This window comes from Lytechinus variegatus, chromosome 7 (genome assembly GCF_018143015.1).
Source record: "Lytechinus variegatus isolate NC3 chromosome 7, Lvar_3.0, whole genome shotgun sequence".
Taxonomy (NCBI): Eukaryota; Metazoa; Echinodermata; class Echinoidea; order Temnopleuroida; family Toxopneustidae; genus Lytechinus; species Lytechinus variegatus.
This window is the reverse complement of record NC_054746.1, coordinates 22,623,289-22,637,039: the sequence shown is the minus strand read 5'-3', so window position 1 is coordinate 22,637,039 and position 13,751 is coordinate 22,623,289. Positions and strand designations below refer to the sequence as shown.

General features: G+C 34.5%; 1 protein-coding gene across 1 annotated transcript; it reads left to right on the top strand.

Moving 5' to 3' along the window:
- The first annotated feature begins 6,017 nt into the window (after positions 1 to 6,017).
- On the top strand, positions 6,018 to 11,456 carry LOC121418776 (peptidyl-prolyl cis-trans isomerase FKBP2-like). Its single transcript, XM_041612875.1, has 5 exons — positions 6,018 to 6,126; positions 7,076 to 7,255; positions 7,905 to 8,017; positions 8,591 to 8,673; positions 10,318 to 11,456. Exons 2-5 carry the CDS (start codon positions 7,091 to 7,093, stop codon positions 10,383 to 10,385), a joined length of 429 nt encoding a protein of 142 aa, XP_041468809.1. The 5' UTR covers positions 6,018 to 6,126; positions 7,076 to 7,090; the 3' UTR covers positions 10,386 to 11,456.
- Positions 11,457 to 13,751: the final 2,295 nt, after the last annotated feature.

Genomic DNA, 13,751 nt, shown 5'->3' with positions numbered 1-13,751 from the left:
TATGATTATGCACCAAAAATACATGTATCATTCTCATCGTACCATTACCATATTTCTTTTGATAACATGAAAAATAAAGTAAAATGCTTTAATTTCTTTCATGAAATGAAACAAATGAACTGGTAACGAATAACGATTCAATTTTATTTCATTGAATTTAGGATGATTTGAATGGAAATATTTCTAAGGGACAATTCGTTGGTATGGTACTTCTAGATCTTCAAAAAGCATTTGATACAGTTAATCACGGCATCTTATTAAAAAAATTACAAATATTGGGTTTTAACCAGGCTACTGTAGCATGGTTCAAATCCTACTTGTCGAATCGACATCAAGTAGTGGCTATTCGCGATATTCGTTCCAAAATTATGCCTATAACGTGTGGAGTTCCACAGGGAAGTATTTTAGGCCCAATCCTATTTTCAACTTATATCAATGACATGTCTATTTGTATAAAAGCTGGCTGTAAATTATTATTGTATGCAGATGATAGCGTACTACTTTGTTCAAATTCCAACCCAAAATTTGTTGAGGAAAAACTTAGCGAACAGCTGTCTACATGTGTCGATTGGATGACTGATAATAGATTATCGTTACACTTAGGCAAAACCGAAAGCATTCTGTTTTGTTCTAAAAGTAATCATAAAACTTCATTTGAATTTGAAGTATCATACAATAATAAGATAATTCAGAGGAAAGAATCTGTAAAGTATTTAGGCATTGAGTTGACTAGCTCCCTTTCATTTTCATCTTTAGTAGAATCAATCGTAAAAAAGGCGAATGCCCGTTTGAAATTTTTGTACAGGTATCAAAGTTGTATGGATCAAAAAGCAAGGCGTATTCTCTGTTTTGCACTTATTCAGAGTTTATTTGACTATGCTAACCCTGCTTGGTATAGTGGCATAAGCGAACTCGATAAAAAGAAGTTGGAAATTATACAGAATAAAATTGTTAGATTCATTAACTGTTCTGGTCCCAGAACCCATGTTGGCTATACCGAACTCACTGGAGCAGGTTTTCTTGAAGTCAACAAAAGATCAAAGCAGCTTATTTTGCACCACGTGCATAAAATCTATCACAATAGATCGAACCATTACATTGGATCAAACTTTAATCTCGTTACCGAAATACATAACTATAATACAAGAAACAGCCATTTCAACTTTTGCTTACCAGAAAGGATAGGGAGTATTGGTAACTCCTTTTATTACAATGCTATAAAACATTGGAATTCCCTTCCCAATTATATAAAGGAAATAGGAAACTTTTTGCATTTTAAGAGGAAATTGAAAGAATATCTTTCACTTGAGAGTCAAAAAGAAGATGCAAATGATATGTTATACGGTTGATTAAGCCTGAATACTGACCTAGGTCTTTTCTCTTCTCTACCAGGTATTATTATGTATTTTACATAGTGTGATTGAAGCTTCGATATGTTCTTTCTTCTATTTCTATTTCTTTTATCTCTTCCTATTCTCCTCTTCGTGTTGTTATTGTCGTCAACGTTTTTGCTGTTGTTCTTCTCCTTATTTATTTTCCTTCGTTATCAGTTTCTTCCGTCTCCTTCTACTCCTCGTCCCCATTTTTCTTCTGTTGCTCCTCTTCCTTCTCCTTCTCCTTCTTTTCTTCTTCTTCTTCGTTATATTCTTGTAAATATCTAATTTATTGTCTATATATATTATTTATTGGTAATACTAAATTCTGATTTTTTTCCTTCATTTTTAATATGTAAATAGTATAATTGAACCATTTTATCATCTTAATTCAGCACCCGACTGGAAATAAGCTTTCGAGCTTTCGTGGGTCATCCTGTGCAAGCCTGTTGTTTTAATGCTACTGTATATATGTTATGGTGACTTGCCAAATAAAATCAATCAATCAATCAATGGAAAGGACTATCATTACTTTTTTTTAAAGGGGAAGTTCACCCTGACAAAAAGTTTATTGTAAAATAGCAGACGGAAAAAATAATAAAAAATATTGTCGAAGGTTTGAGAAAAAATCATCAAATAATCAAAAAGTTATTAGAATTTCAGCTATTTGATTTGTGACGTCATATGCGAGCAGCATTCCTACATAGCGAATGGTAAAAAATCAATGAAATGTAATTTTCTCAGAAAATTGAAAATGGTTTTCACTGTACCTTTTGTATATCAATAGACAAATCATTTCACACCCGATAATGAATAGAAAACAAAATTAAGTCATCAGGAACCACGCAAAATTTAAAATTCATGCCTTTTATGTTACAGAACACATGGGGCAGCTGCTCGTTTATGACGTCACAAATCCAAAACTTTGAACTCTAATAACTTTCTTACTCTTTAACGGATTTTCCTCAAACCTTCACCAATATTTTTTACTATTTTTTCTGCAATTTTTACAACAAAGTTTTCTTCAGGGTGAACTTCCCCTTTAACCTAATAAGCTATAGTTTATTTAATGTACCCTTTTAAATGAAAAAAAGTCATTTTTCACTGGTAAAGTTCCCTTACGCAAAGTGTAACTTGTGGATACCCCTTCATGGTTCACCTTATTTTACTCATCCATCATTCACAATTTCTTTTGTTGGTGCACTGATTCGCCTTAATCATGTTAATTATCAAACAAGGCTTCATTTTTAAGTATCTTGTCCTTCTGAACATGCCCAAGTTTATAATTTGAGAAGTCTGGATAGGATTCATTAGGGAAGTGTCCATGCTCAGATTCTGGATGTAAAAAATGGGGATTAACATGCCATAGACAATGCAGAAATACAACAATGATGCAAACTTAGAATGTGCTAAAATGCTAAACCGCTGAAGCGAGACTAATGAAATTTTCATAGAAGTTATATCATGATATGAGTTTCCAAGTACTCCTGCACATTTGATTGAGAATTTACTACCACATTTTGGAATTGAATCGACGGTATACCGACACAAATAAGCTTAGTAATAATCATCTCACACAGTAAAACACTATAGAGTCCTATTTTTACATTCTTAAAGGAGGAGCCGGAAAATTTTGAATTTACATAATTTCATGTTATAAAAAATCGACAAAACACACAAAGGGGATGTGGCATCACCTGCGCTATTTTTGGAGCAAATTCTGTTTCAACCACTAAACAGTGCGAAACTTTGTCATAACTTTGTAATTTCTTGTCTAATTATGATGAAATTTGCATTATTTTAATTGTTTGTATGATTTCATCCTATCTGTTTAAACAACATAATTTTCAACCGAGATTATACTCCTGCAAGAAACCGATTTTAAAATAATCAGTGATATCACATGCCTAAAATAGGGTCCTTCAGGACATAAACCCTGAACTTATGCACCCAGCACATTGGTGTCTACTTCTTTTGATGATTGGGGGCCGGGGGTGATTGGTGTCTGAGTCCCGGCGAGCGAGCGAAGCGACAAGTGGGGGAGGGTGTGGGAGAGGGACATTTTAAGAAATTGACATGCCGCGAAAATTGCATTTTAGAGCATGCTAAAATCACTTTCTATATATAGGCCATAATACTGCAGTCCATTTTCACTACTGAATTACCAAACATTGTAACACGTTAAGTTTACAAGTATTTTATTTTAAGACAAATAACAACTCAAAACATTGACAGATAATGAAAGTATATAGGCGTATGTGTATACGGAATAGCATATAAGTAACGCTTAAAACAACCAATCAGGGGCCGAGGAACGGTTTTCAAAGTGGGGACTATGCCAAAAGTGGGGAGGGGGGGGGCCGACCATGCAAAAAGCACAATGGTCATTTTTACGTTTTTGTACACGGTTTTGGAAAAAAGTGGGTGCTGAAGCCCCCCAGCCCCCGCTTCCGCGGCCCCTGCCAATAAGAACATAATCATAAGGTAAAAACATGACAATACAGTTCTCTGTAAGGTCAAAATGCAAGTTAATTGAAAAGTGATATAAATTGCATTGGCCATTGATGATGTCATTGCAAACCTTGTTATACTTGATTGATCTCACTATATAAGAGAGTGAGCAAAGGGAAAAATTATATTATTAAAAAATGTTGAAGCTATATAATCCCAAACTTCAGGCTAAATTAATAAGATCATTATAAAAAGCATTTGTTGTTCAAAAATTTTGCTCAAATGTTTTATGCACCATCGAAATGAGAGACGGCCTAAACATAATTATATATGCATTTATTTATAGCTCATGCTATCGGCAAGTTCACTTATCACATTGCGTTAACTGTTTTCAAAATAGACTTGTCAACCTCATAAAAAATGAATAGAATTAACCGGTTTTGGGAATGAATTTTGTTTTTCTTTTTTCCTTTTTGTACTTCTGTGTTGTCAATTTTTATCGATTATATATATATATATATAAATATATATATATATATATATGTACGTTAACAAATGTATCGACTCTTTTTGAGATACACTGTTTTTTCATGCCCTCGAAATATTGGGAGTGATTGTAGGCCTACTGGCCACCCCATCCAAAGTTTTATTTATTTTGGGGGGATATCCCCCCCTGGATCGACACCCATGATCAGGCGGCGGAAGCCAAAAATTTTTAGGAGGGGACAACCAAAAATTTTTTGACAAGCAAAAAAAAAAAAAGGTTCTCAACCCAAAAACTTTAGGGGGGACGTAGGAAAATAAATTGACAAGCAAAAAAAAAAAAAAAAAAAAGGTCATCAACAACAAATTTTGGGGGGGACCGTCCCCCCCCCTCCTCAAATTTAGGAGGGGGCACGTCCCCCCTCTTCCGCCGCCTATGCCCATGATCCCGCATGCATGAAACCTTTTTTTCACCACTTGAATTTAACTTACCTATTATGATATAGGTAAGTTAAATTCAAGTGGTGAAAAAAGAAGGTTTCATGCATTTAGGATCATGGGTGTTATCAGAGCTTAAAGGGGAATGAATCCCTTGGAACAAGGGGGCTTTTGTGGAAAGAGAAAAAAAAAATAAGATCGAAAAAAGTTTGAGAAAAATCAGACGAGAAAGTTATGAGCATTTGCATATTGCGATCACTATAGGACTATGGAGATCCTCCTATTGGCAATATGCGACAAATGTGTGTGATGTCAAATGTGAACAACTTTCCCTTTGATGGACTATAAAACACCACCAAATGTCTCTTTTTGCTCTTTCAACTGGACGCAACTAGTTGGAACTGAGCGAAGCTAGCGGTTTGTTTTTGGTGAAGATTTGTTTATATGCCATTTTGAATACAGTTACGCCAGTTACGGCAAACTATACCATAATTATCCCTTTTTCATATTAGAAGGATGCACATGAAAAATATTTCACATATGTATTGGTAATAATTTTATCATGTGAGAAGTGAGATTTTTTATTAATAGAGTAAATGGCGACAATAGTCAAATATGACTAATCGCCACTCAAACCAATCTAAGAAGAAGAAGAAGCCTTGTGGCGTGCGCCTGTAATCCAAGCTGTGGGGAAGTTACAAATTGATGCAGAGTTTCGAGGTTCGAGCCCTGCACGTCTTTCGGATGATGATGTTAAAGGTCGGTCCAGACGTAATCATATCTGATTGATACACGTCTGACAAAACTCAAATACACACACATTTTGCTCTTTACTCTTTATCCATAATTATTTGAAAATCTGTATTAAAAACCCTTCTATAGAAATAATTCATCATCTTCTGATAGATGTGAGAAAAGAGGAATTTTAAGTGAAATATATACAAAAGCAATGGGAAAGTTGTTCACATCACACATCTTTGTCGCAATGCCAATATAAGATTATCTACATTACAATATAGGCATAATGTTCTAACCTTCAAGTACTCATATCTTTCTTATCATTCAACCTTCAAGTGCTCATATCTTTCTTATTATTCATTCAATTTTTCTAAAACTTTCGTTGATCTGTTCCTTTGATTGTTCTGTTTTCATACAAGCTATCTTGTTCCAAATGTTTCATTTTTCCTTTAAGTTGTATTACCCAAATGCAGATGGATTTCGGGGGGTTATTAAATTCATTTTTTGGGATCAAAATTTGATGTAGGATACATGGGACTATATATACGATTCATAAAGAGTCACAATAATAACATTTTTTTTTCCTTGCTACGCGATACCATACCGTAGATTAGTACGCGTGTCCTAAAATTAACTGGGAATTGTAAGTACACTAAAATGCTTTGTTTTCTTTCCTTTGTCTTTAATTGCCAACATTTCAAATACATGTGTATGTCACCTTTCTTATGATAGCATTTCATGCTTTAAACAAACCTTTTCCGGTGTATAGCTATCTAGGGCAGGGATCCCCGGCCCGCTTCGCGGGCCGGGCTGGAGCTCCTTAGGCTTAGTTGGGTCAGCGTGCTAGTACTACGGTACTAGTACTACGCCGTGCCAGTCCGGGCGCCAGTAGCGTGCTTCGCATTGGCTTGGGCGCCGCGCCGGGCACACGGGATCTGGGCGTTTGTAAACACCTGGATAAGTTAGTCATATCCATGTCCACCAACCACGGAGTTCCAATCTTACTAAACCCGTTCCACGAAAGATTTCCTGACTAGAATACCTTGATATTGATACTATCGGTAAAAAGAGCTGACGAGCCGTAGCCTTAAATAAATTGCTGCTGCCCTACCACTCCCCTATAAGTTTTAGGAGAGCTTTCCATTGCTTTCCTCATAATTATAAATTGAGTCCATGATCTATCGTTCTTTATTTCTTTCAATTTTTTGTTGTTTTTGCTTTCGTCTTTCCCTTGTCTTCTTGCTTTCTTTCTATAAGAGGTGACTTTTCAGAAGGATAAGGAATCAATGATGCAATGTATTTATTTCCTCTTCAAATTCAATGTTTTCGATACTGACATGTTGTTATTGTGGCTATGCCTTGGGATAATGGGATTGGCATATATGTGGCTGGTGAAGTGGTGGTAGTAGTATCATATCATTGCCATGATTGCCTGCACCTATCTAGCCCAAGGTGGCAAATAGGATCTGACTGTCCCCTTATTTCATTCTAGCCACTAAGGGCTGTTTTATTAACGCAATGATAAAGACTTATTATCAACAAGTAACTCTTGAGAACCTTGATGTAGTCTACTTGCATGTTTTTCTCAACAGATTTAGCCTTTCAAGATGATCTCTCTTAAGTCATTGTTTGTCCTCTGTCTGGTATCACTGTGCTGTTTTGGATATGTTACTGGAGAGAAAAGCAAGAAACTACAGATCGGTGTGAAGAAGAAGGTGGAAAACTGTTCTTCAAGATCACGCAATGGAGACCGCCTTTCCATGCATTACACTGTAAGATAAGGCACAATATTCATAGAGTTATAACCTTTTTTAAATTTAAGATGTATCAAAATGATTTTTTTCAGGAATATTCGACAGAGGAACCAAATACCTATATTATGTTTTGTTTTTTATGGGGGGGGGGGGGCATTGATGTAGTCACCATCTGCACACATCAAAAATCAAATCTATAGGATGGATAGATATGAGTTTTAACATAGTTGATGTATCACTGTGACTGATTGCCCGCCATACACTCTTAATGCCAAACCAATGATTCTCATTTTCCACTGTTAAAGATAATCATAATCACCAACATTAATATTAGCGATTTATTTATATCATGATAATGATATCAGTTATATATTTGATTATGATAAAATGATGATGATGCTGAAAATTATGGTATTAATGCTAAATGAAAACTTGATACTGATAGTATAATGTTAATGGAAATCGTAATATGATGATGATTAAAATCATCATAAAAATGTACATGATGGTGGTGATGATGATTAATGATGGTAATAAAAATTACAGTTATTACAAATACAATGAAAAAAAAAACCTTCCAGTACAGTGATAGTCCATCGTCATGCTGGATACTGGCATTTTGATCTTGAATCACCATTTCATTATCTTTCACAATTTATTACTGTAGGGTAAATTAGAAGATGGAACAGAATTTGATAGCAGCATTCCAAGGAATCAACCCTTTGACTTTACACTTGGAGCTGGGCAAGTTATTAAAGGCTGGGATCAAGGTCTGCTGAAGTAAGTTGAAATATTAAGTAGTTGCAAAACACTAGCGTCGCTGTTGCTTTTTGCCATGGCCTGTGATAAATCTTTTGTTGTTTTTCCATTGTTTGTTTCCTGCTTTCATTCTCATGGTAACTTAAAGAGGAAGTTTTCCCTGACGATGAATTGGTTTGAGAATCTATGCAGAAAAATACGAGAAACATTGGAGGTTTGATGAAAATACATCAAAGAATAACATATTTCTGGAAGTAGTGATGTCACTTGCAAGCAGCTCTCCCAGGTGTCATGTTTTATCTCTTCGTGGGCTTTTTTTCTCATGGGTTCTGTAATCTGATTGGTCAAGTTGTGTGTGAGACAAACCCTTTATGTAATGTGAGACTGTATCACCGGTTTGGTGTTTAGCTGTTGTTGTTTTAATGTTGTTTTCATTGTTATGCGCATACCCAGTGCTGATTTTAACTATGTAATATGAGACTGTATGGCATGTGTATTCTGTTCAAAATACAAGCCCTTTTGATGAATTTTCAAATCATCTTATAATGATGTGTCTGTTCGTTGTTTAAAACTGTATATTTATGTTTTTGACAGTATGTGTGAAGGAGAGAAGAGGAAGCTTGTTATCCCATCAGATCTTGGTTATGGTGATAGGGGAGCACCCCCTAAGATCCCAGGTAAGCATTGACATTGATATTCAATTTAATTAAATTCAGATTCAATTGACCACTTGGAGGCTGAGCCCATGGCCTATATTCTGAAGTCGGGTTTGATTTAAACTCAGGTTTAAAGTATGGAAAGCCAATTGTGACATAAATCACTAACAGTAGAGATATAATACTTCAGCTCATTTGCCCTCAAATCATTCTTAATTGTCTAAGAATTATGAATAGATAATTGTCTTTACAATCAAAGAACCAGGAAAGAGCAGAGTAACCATAAGAAACATACAATGCAATAAGAATGTTGACACTTTTGACTTCCCATAATTTTAGCACAGAGTTAGACCATGGTCTAAATTAATCCTGACTTCAGAACATGGGCCCATGTGTCTATGGACTGGGTTCTGTTGGAAATGCACGTTACATTATATACAGCATAACATTCCAGTATGCAACAGGTTAAATACAATTATTTTCTTCTGCTGATGGAATACTCGTGAAGAAATTTACAAGCAATGCTCTTTGAGAACAGCAACAATTGAAAGCATGCAATAATTGTGTTATATTGGAGGCATTTGGTTTTCTGTTGGCCGGAATGCCACATTCTTGGTTCAATAATATATTTGTGAATAACTTGATTTGGTTGAATAGAATAGTGTTCATGATGTAGTTTCTCTCTTATTGTGTCACCTTGTGTGACAATAAGCAAGATAGACACACTGCCTTATGTTCAGTTCAAATAAACATTTGTTTTCTTCAGTTTGACATATATTTTGTTCATGTTTTTTTATTTGATCAGAATAAGTAACAAAGAAAACCTTTTTTATGATAATTATGTAAAAAAAAATCCATATGTCCCATAAGATAAAATTAAAATGTTAAAGTTTATTGAAGCATCAACATTCTGGAAATCCCCCTCTTTTATAATTATGCTATTTTTTTCTTTCATAATTCAAGCTTTATTTTCACAGAATATGGGTACATTGAACAAGCTTAGTCTTCTTATAGAGCAGAAAACATTTTAAGGCTACTATTGCCTTGCAAGATGTTCCACAAATTCCTGTGCATGAGGAATATTAACATGCATGTCTCACTCTATGCAATTTTTGTTGTCGTTGTGAAAAAGACACCATGTTGTGGTCATTCCATTACCATTATAAACAATAGAAATTGTAGAAGGTTAAAGGTGTATTTGTATACCACGATTAAAATTTATATTATTTTATGATATTGTTTGATCTTGATTGCATACTTATCAATGGAGAAATTGACAAGGGGATTCTGTTAAGCCGTGGGCTTGAATGAAGGTGATGGAACCAGCCAAGGAAGAGATATTTTCTAGATTTGGGCTATTTTGACCCCTGCATTTACATGTATTCATTCCAATTTACTATTTGTATTTGACCCCATTGTTATTTTATTGAAGTTACTTTGCAACTTATTTTTAAACATGTCAGGGCTGTATCACCCTGAGTACCAACATATCACTAGGACATTCTTTCTGTTGTGCTAGTGAATCATGGTAAAACAAATCAAGGCAAGTCACAACAGACACAAAAATTCCTTTATAAAAATTGGTTGAATGTAATTACATCGCTAGTTTGGAAATGCCCCTCTATGTCATGACCTTGTTTTCTCATTTCTTTTTTTTATGATTAGGTGGAGCCACTTTGATCTTCGAAGTAGAACTACTGAAGATTAATAGGAAAGAAACAGATGAACTATGATATCACCACTTTCTATTTCAATTTCATTTATTTCTTCATCATTTATCACTTAGATTTCAATTCTTTTATTATTCAGGTATTACCTCTAGTTATCTCTTTTTTTGGGGGGTTAAATTTTACAACATTTATTTTGATTAACTTATAATTTGGTGATAAAATATTTACAAATTAACTTACATAACATTTTGAAAATTATTTATAGCTCTTTTTTTTCTACTTCTGTTATCTCTAGATACTCTGTTCAGTCTTACCCTACCCCTACTTGCCTGTCTGCCCCCCCCCCTCGCTCTCTCTCGCTCTATTTCTGTCTTGCTCATCATCATCCCAGTTGCCCCCCCCCCCCTTTTCTGCAGTTGTGATTTTTTTTAAATTCAAACAATGATTTGGTGTTCTTGTTTAAAGTAATGAACACAATATATTCAGAAACAGTTCTACTTTGGTGCCTACATGACTAACATTGTTTTATACAGGATAATTCCTCACATTTTTGTTACATGTACTCTTTTATAATGTACTAGTGCTTGATGCAAAACATATACATATACACATGTTTGTAACCTCTTTATTGGAGTATAAATCAAATCGTTGAAGAGTAAAACTATTATGTTTGTATGTTATTTTTATTTCTATAACATGTGGTTCCCTTATACTAGTAGTTACAAGTGGTATCTTTATAATTGTGTATGATCATGTTTATCATATTAAAAGATGACCAACATATGCATTTTAAGTCACTTTTATCAAAAGTTTGGACAGTTTTGGAGGGAAATGAATTACTCTGAAAATGTGTTAAGGACAAAATTACTTCACAGATTGAAATAAATTGAAAGTAGGGCATGAATACATTTCTTAACCTTATAAGAATAACATCCTTTTAAGTCTGCAAGAGTTTAACATCACAACATCTTTAAGATGTAGGCCTATTCTATCTTGATCCATATTGCCAGTAACATGCTTGGAATGTTTGTTTCATATAATCATATCCTATTAATGTATGCTATGTTATTGATTTTGTGTATCATATAAAAAGCATGATGTCAGAAGCAATAAGTAAAAAATGGTACGAATCTATGATATACCGTAGTAGTTTCTTCTTTGTGTTTGTGTTCTGTTGTGTGAAACCATCCCTATTTTGTGCTTAGAAAAGTTGTATTAAGTGTTGTACAAATGCTGCATGTTATTATGATTATTTGTTGCCCTCTAATGTTATATTTCTGGAGGGGATATACCTCAAATCAGAAACCTTATCCATGAATGTAAGTTTAGAGTGGGATGGACTTTGAATAGCCCATAAATATATATATTTGTTCACATTTTCCACTGCTATAAAGCCCACTGCACACTACATGAGTTGTTAGCGTTCCAGCTTTGTAAAAGAAGTAAATAGTACTTAAAGCCTGTGTATAGCTTTGGTAAAGGGTCAATTATGTGATTGATAATCGAATATCATCTAATATGACAGTCTTACTGAAGCGTAGAGACCGTTAGATATTTTTCCAACTGCACTTCTCTGAGAAAATTTCAAATATTCAAATCTTGGATATATAGCGCCCTCTCTCGGCGATGCTTGTTTTAAATTAAAAAATGGGCATTCAAGCACTTATCTTATAAATTTAGTGATTAGATATCCAAAAGTTACAGACAAAGAACATATTTTGAAAGTTTCAGCCCATTCCATGATTTGGAATAGGATTTAATTGAAAGACAAAAACACACAGATATTTTAATTTGATCGGGTGACCCGATCAAGTTAAATTTCCATGTAAAATCGCAAAATTTATCCTGTAAAACACATTTTCATTTCATATCCTCCACATCATAACTGTTATAGGGCATATCCATTCATATTAGCTAGCAATGAATTGGAATAGTGATAGGTGCATTCTGGTGGATTTACCAAAACTATACACAAGCTTTAATCATGGAAAACCAAACTTTATAAATTTCTGAATATCACTTCTAAGGTTTAAACTCATTGCTATTGAAAGCCCGAAAGGATAGGCATTCTGGACCATACTAGTACTGATATACAGAATTAAAAAGGAAAACAATCTTTATTAATTTGGAACCTTGCATTATAGGATTTTTCCCTGTTCAAACTTTCATGATTAGTGAGTACTCATTTTTTGGTCTAATGATTGTCAGCGCAAACAGGTATGTTGTGTTGTGGGCTGATTAAGCAGCCAGAGGGTGACTGTCAATACTTATCAACGACAAAATTACCCTTCAAAACAAAATTCTACTTGGGGTGGCCCTACAGGGGGAGGGGTGCAAGGGGCATCTACCCCTTGTGATTATTCAAGGAGTGAAAATAGGGAAAAGGAGGAGAAAATGAGAGCAGAAAAAAGAGGTAAAGGTTGTGCAACTCTATAATATCTCAGTTCAATTGAGAGAAAAAGTTTTTCCTGACCCCCCTCCCCCATTCAGTATATCTTGTCACCGTCCCTCTTTCTGCCGATTTTGAAGTTTATTTCCAATTTGTCTAATGCCAATTGCCAACTTGTCTACTATTATTTGGTCTACCATCAGTTCGTCCACTCACCACATCGTCTACTTTCATTTAGTCTAATGCAATTCCTTATAATAACCAGTTGGTCCAATAGCCATTTTGTCCATATACCATTTTGTATGATTGGACAAAGTGTATTGTGCAAAATGAATGAAAATGAAATCGATATTGGACCAACTGGTTATTAGACGAAATGGTAATTAGACGAAGTGATGATTGGACCAAATGGTTCAGAATGACACAAGACTAAAGTAGACCATGTGGTGAGTGGACAAGTTTGCAGTGGATGAATTGGAAATTTACCGATCGAATTTTAAGGTTACAAGGATTATAAAAATGCTGATGATGTCCAAGAATGGAGGGGGTAAACAGGTTTGTGGAAGGGAAAGTTTGTCCTGACAGTAATTTAGTTTTATAAAAGCCGAAAAATAGACAAATGGTGAAGATTTTATGAAAATTATAGATTAATGAATCTTTGAAGGTTTTTAATTTGTGACGTCATATGCGAGCATCTCCCCATGTAGGCCTATCATATAATTTTCATAAATTCTAATGGAACATTAATTATTTTTTTCATATAGAAAGGGTGTTGAAATAGTTTGTCTGATGATCTTTTAATATTTTGAGGAAACTTATTAATCAATATTGTGCGACCTATGGAGAAGCTGCTCAAAGGTGACATCATCAAAACTAAATGTTTAAACAATAAATGTTACTCCACTATTCTTTGTCGGCAGGATTGTCGGATTTCCATCAAACCTATTTTTTTATTAAACCAACTTATTGTCAGGGTAAACATCACCTTTACTTTCATATTAGTAAATATAATGGAGCTGGTGATGGCAGTTCGGATTGAC

Coding starts and splice junctions, on each gene's coding strand:
- LOC121418776 (XM_041612875.1), top strand. CDS start 7,091: ATGATCTCTCTTAAGTCATTGTTTGTCCTCTGTCTGGTATCACTGTGC. Junction 7,256..7,904: donor GCCTTTCCATGCATTACACT/GTAAGATAAGGC, acceptor TTATTACTGTAG/GGTAAATTAGAAGATGGAAC. Junction 8,674..10,317: donor AGCACCCCCTAAGATCCCAG/GTAAGCATTGAC, acceptor TTTTATGATTAG/GTGGAGCCACTTTGATCTTC.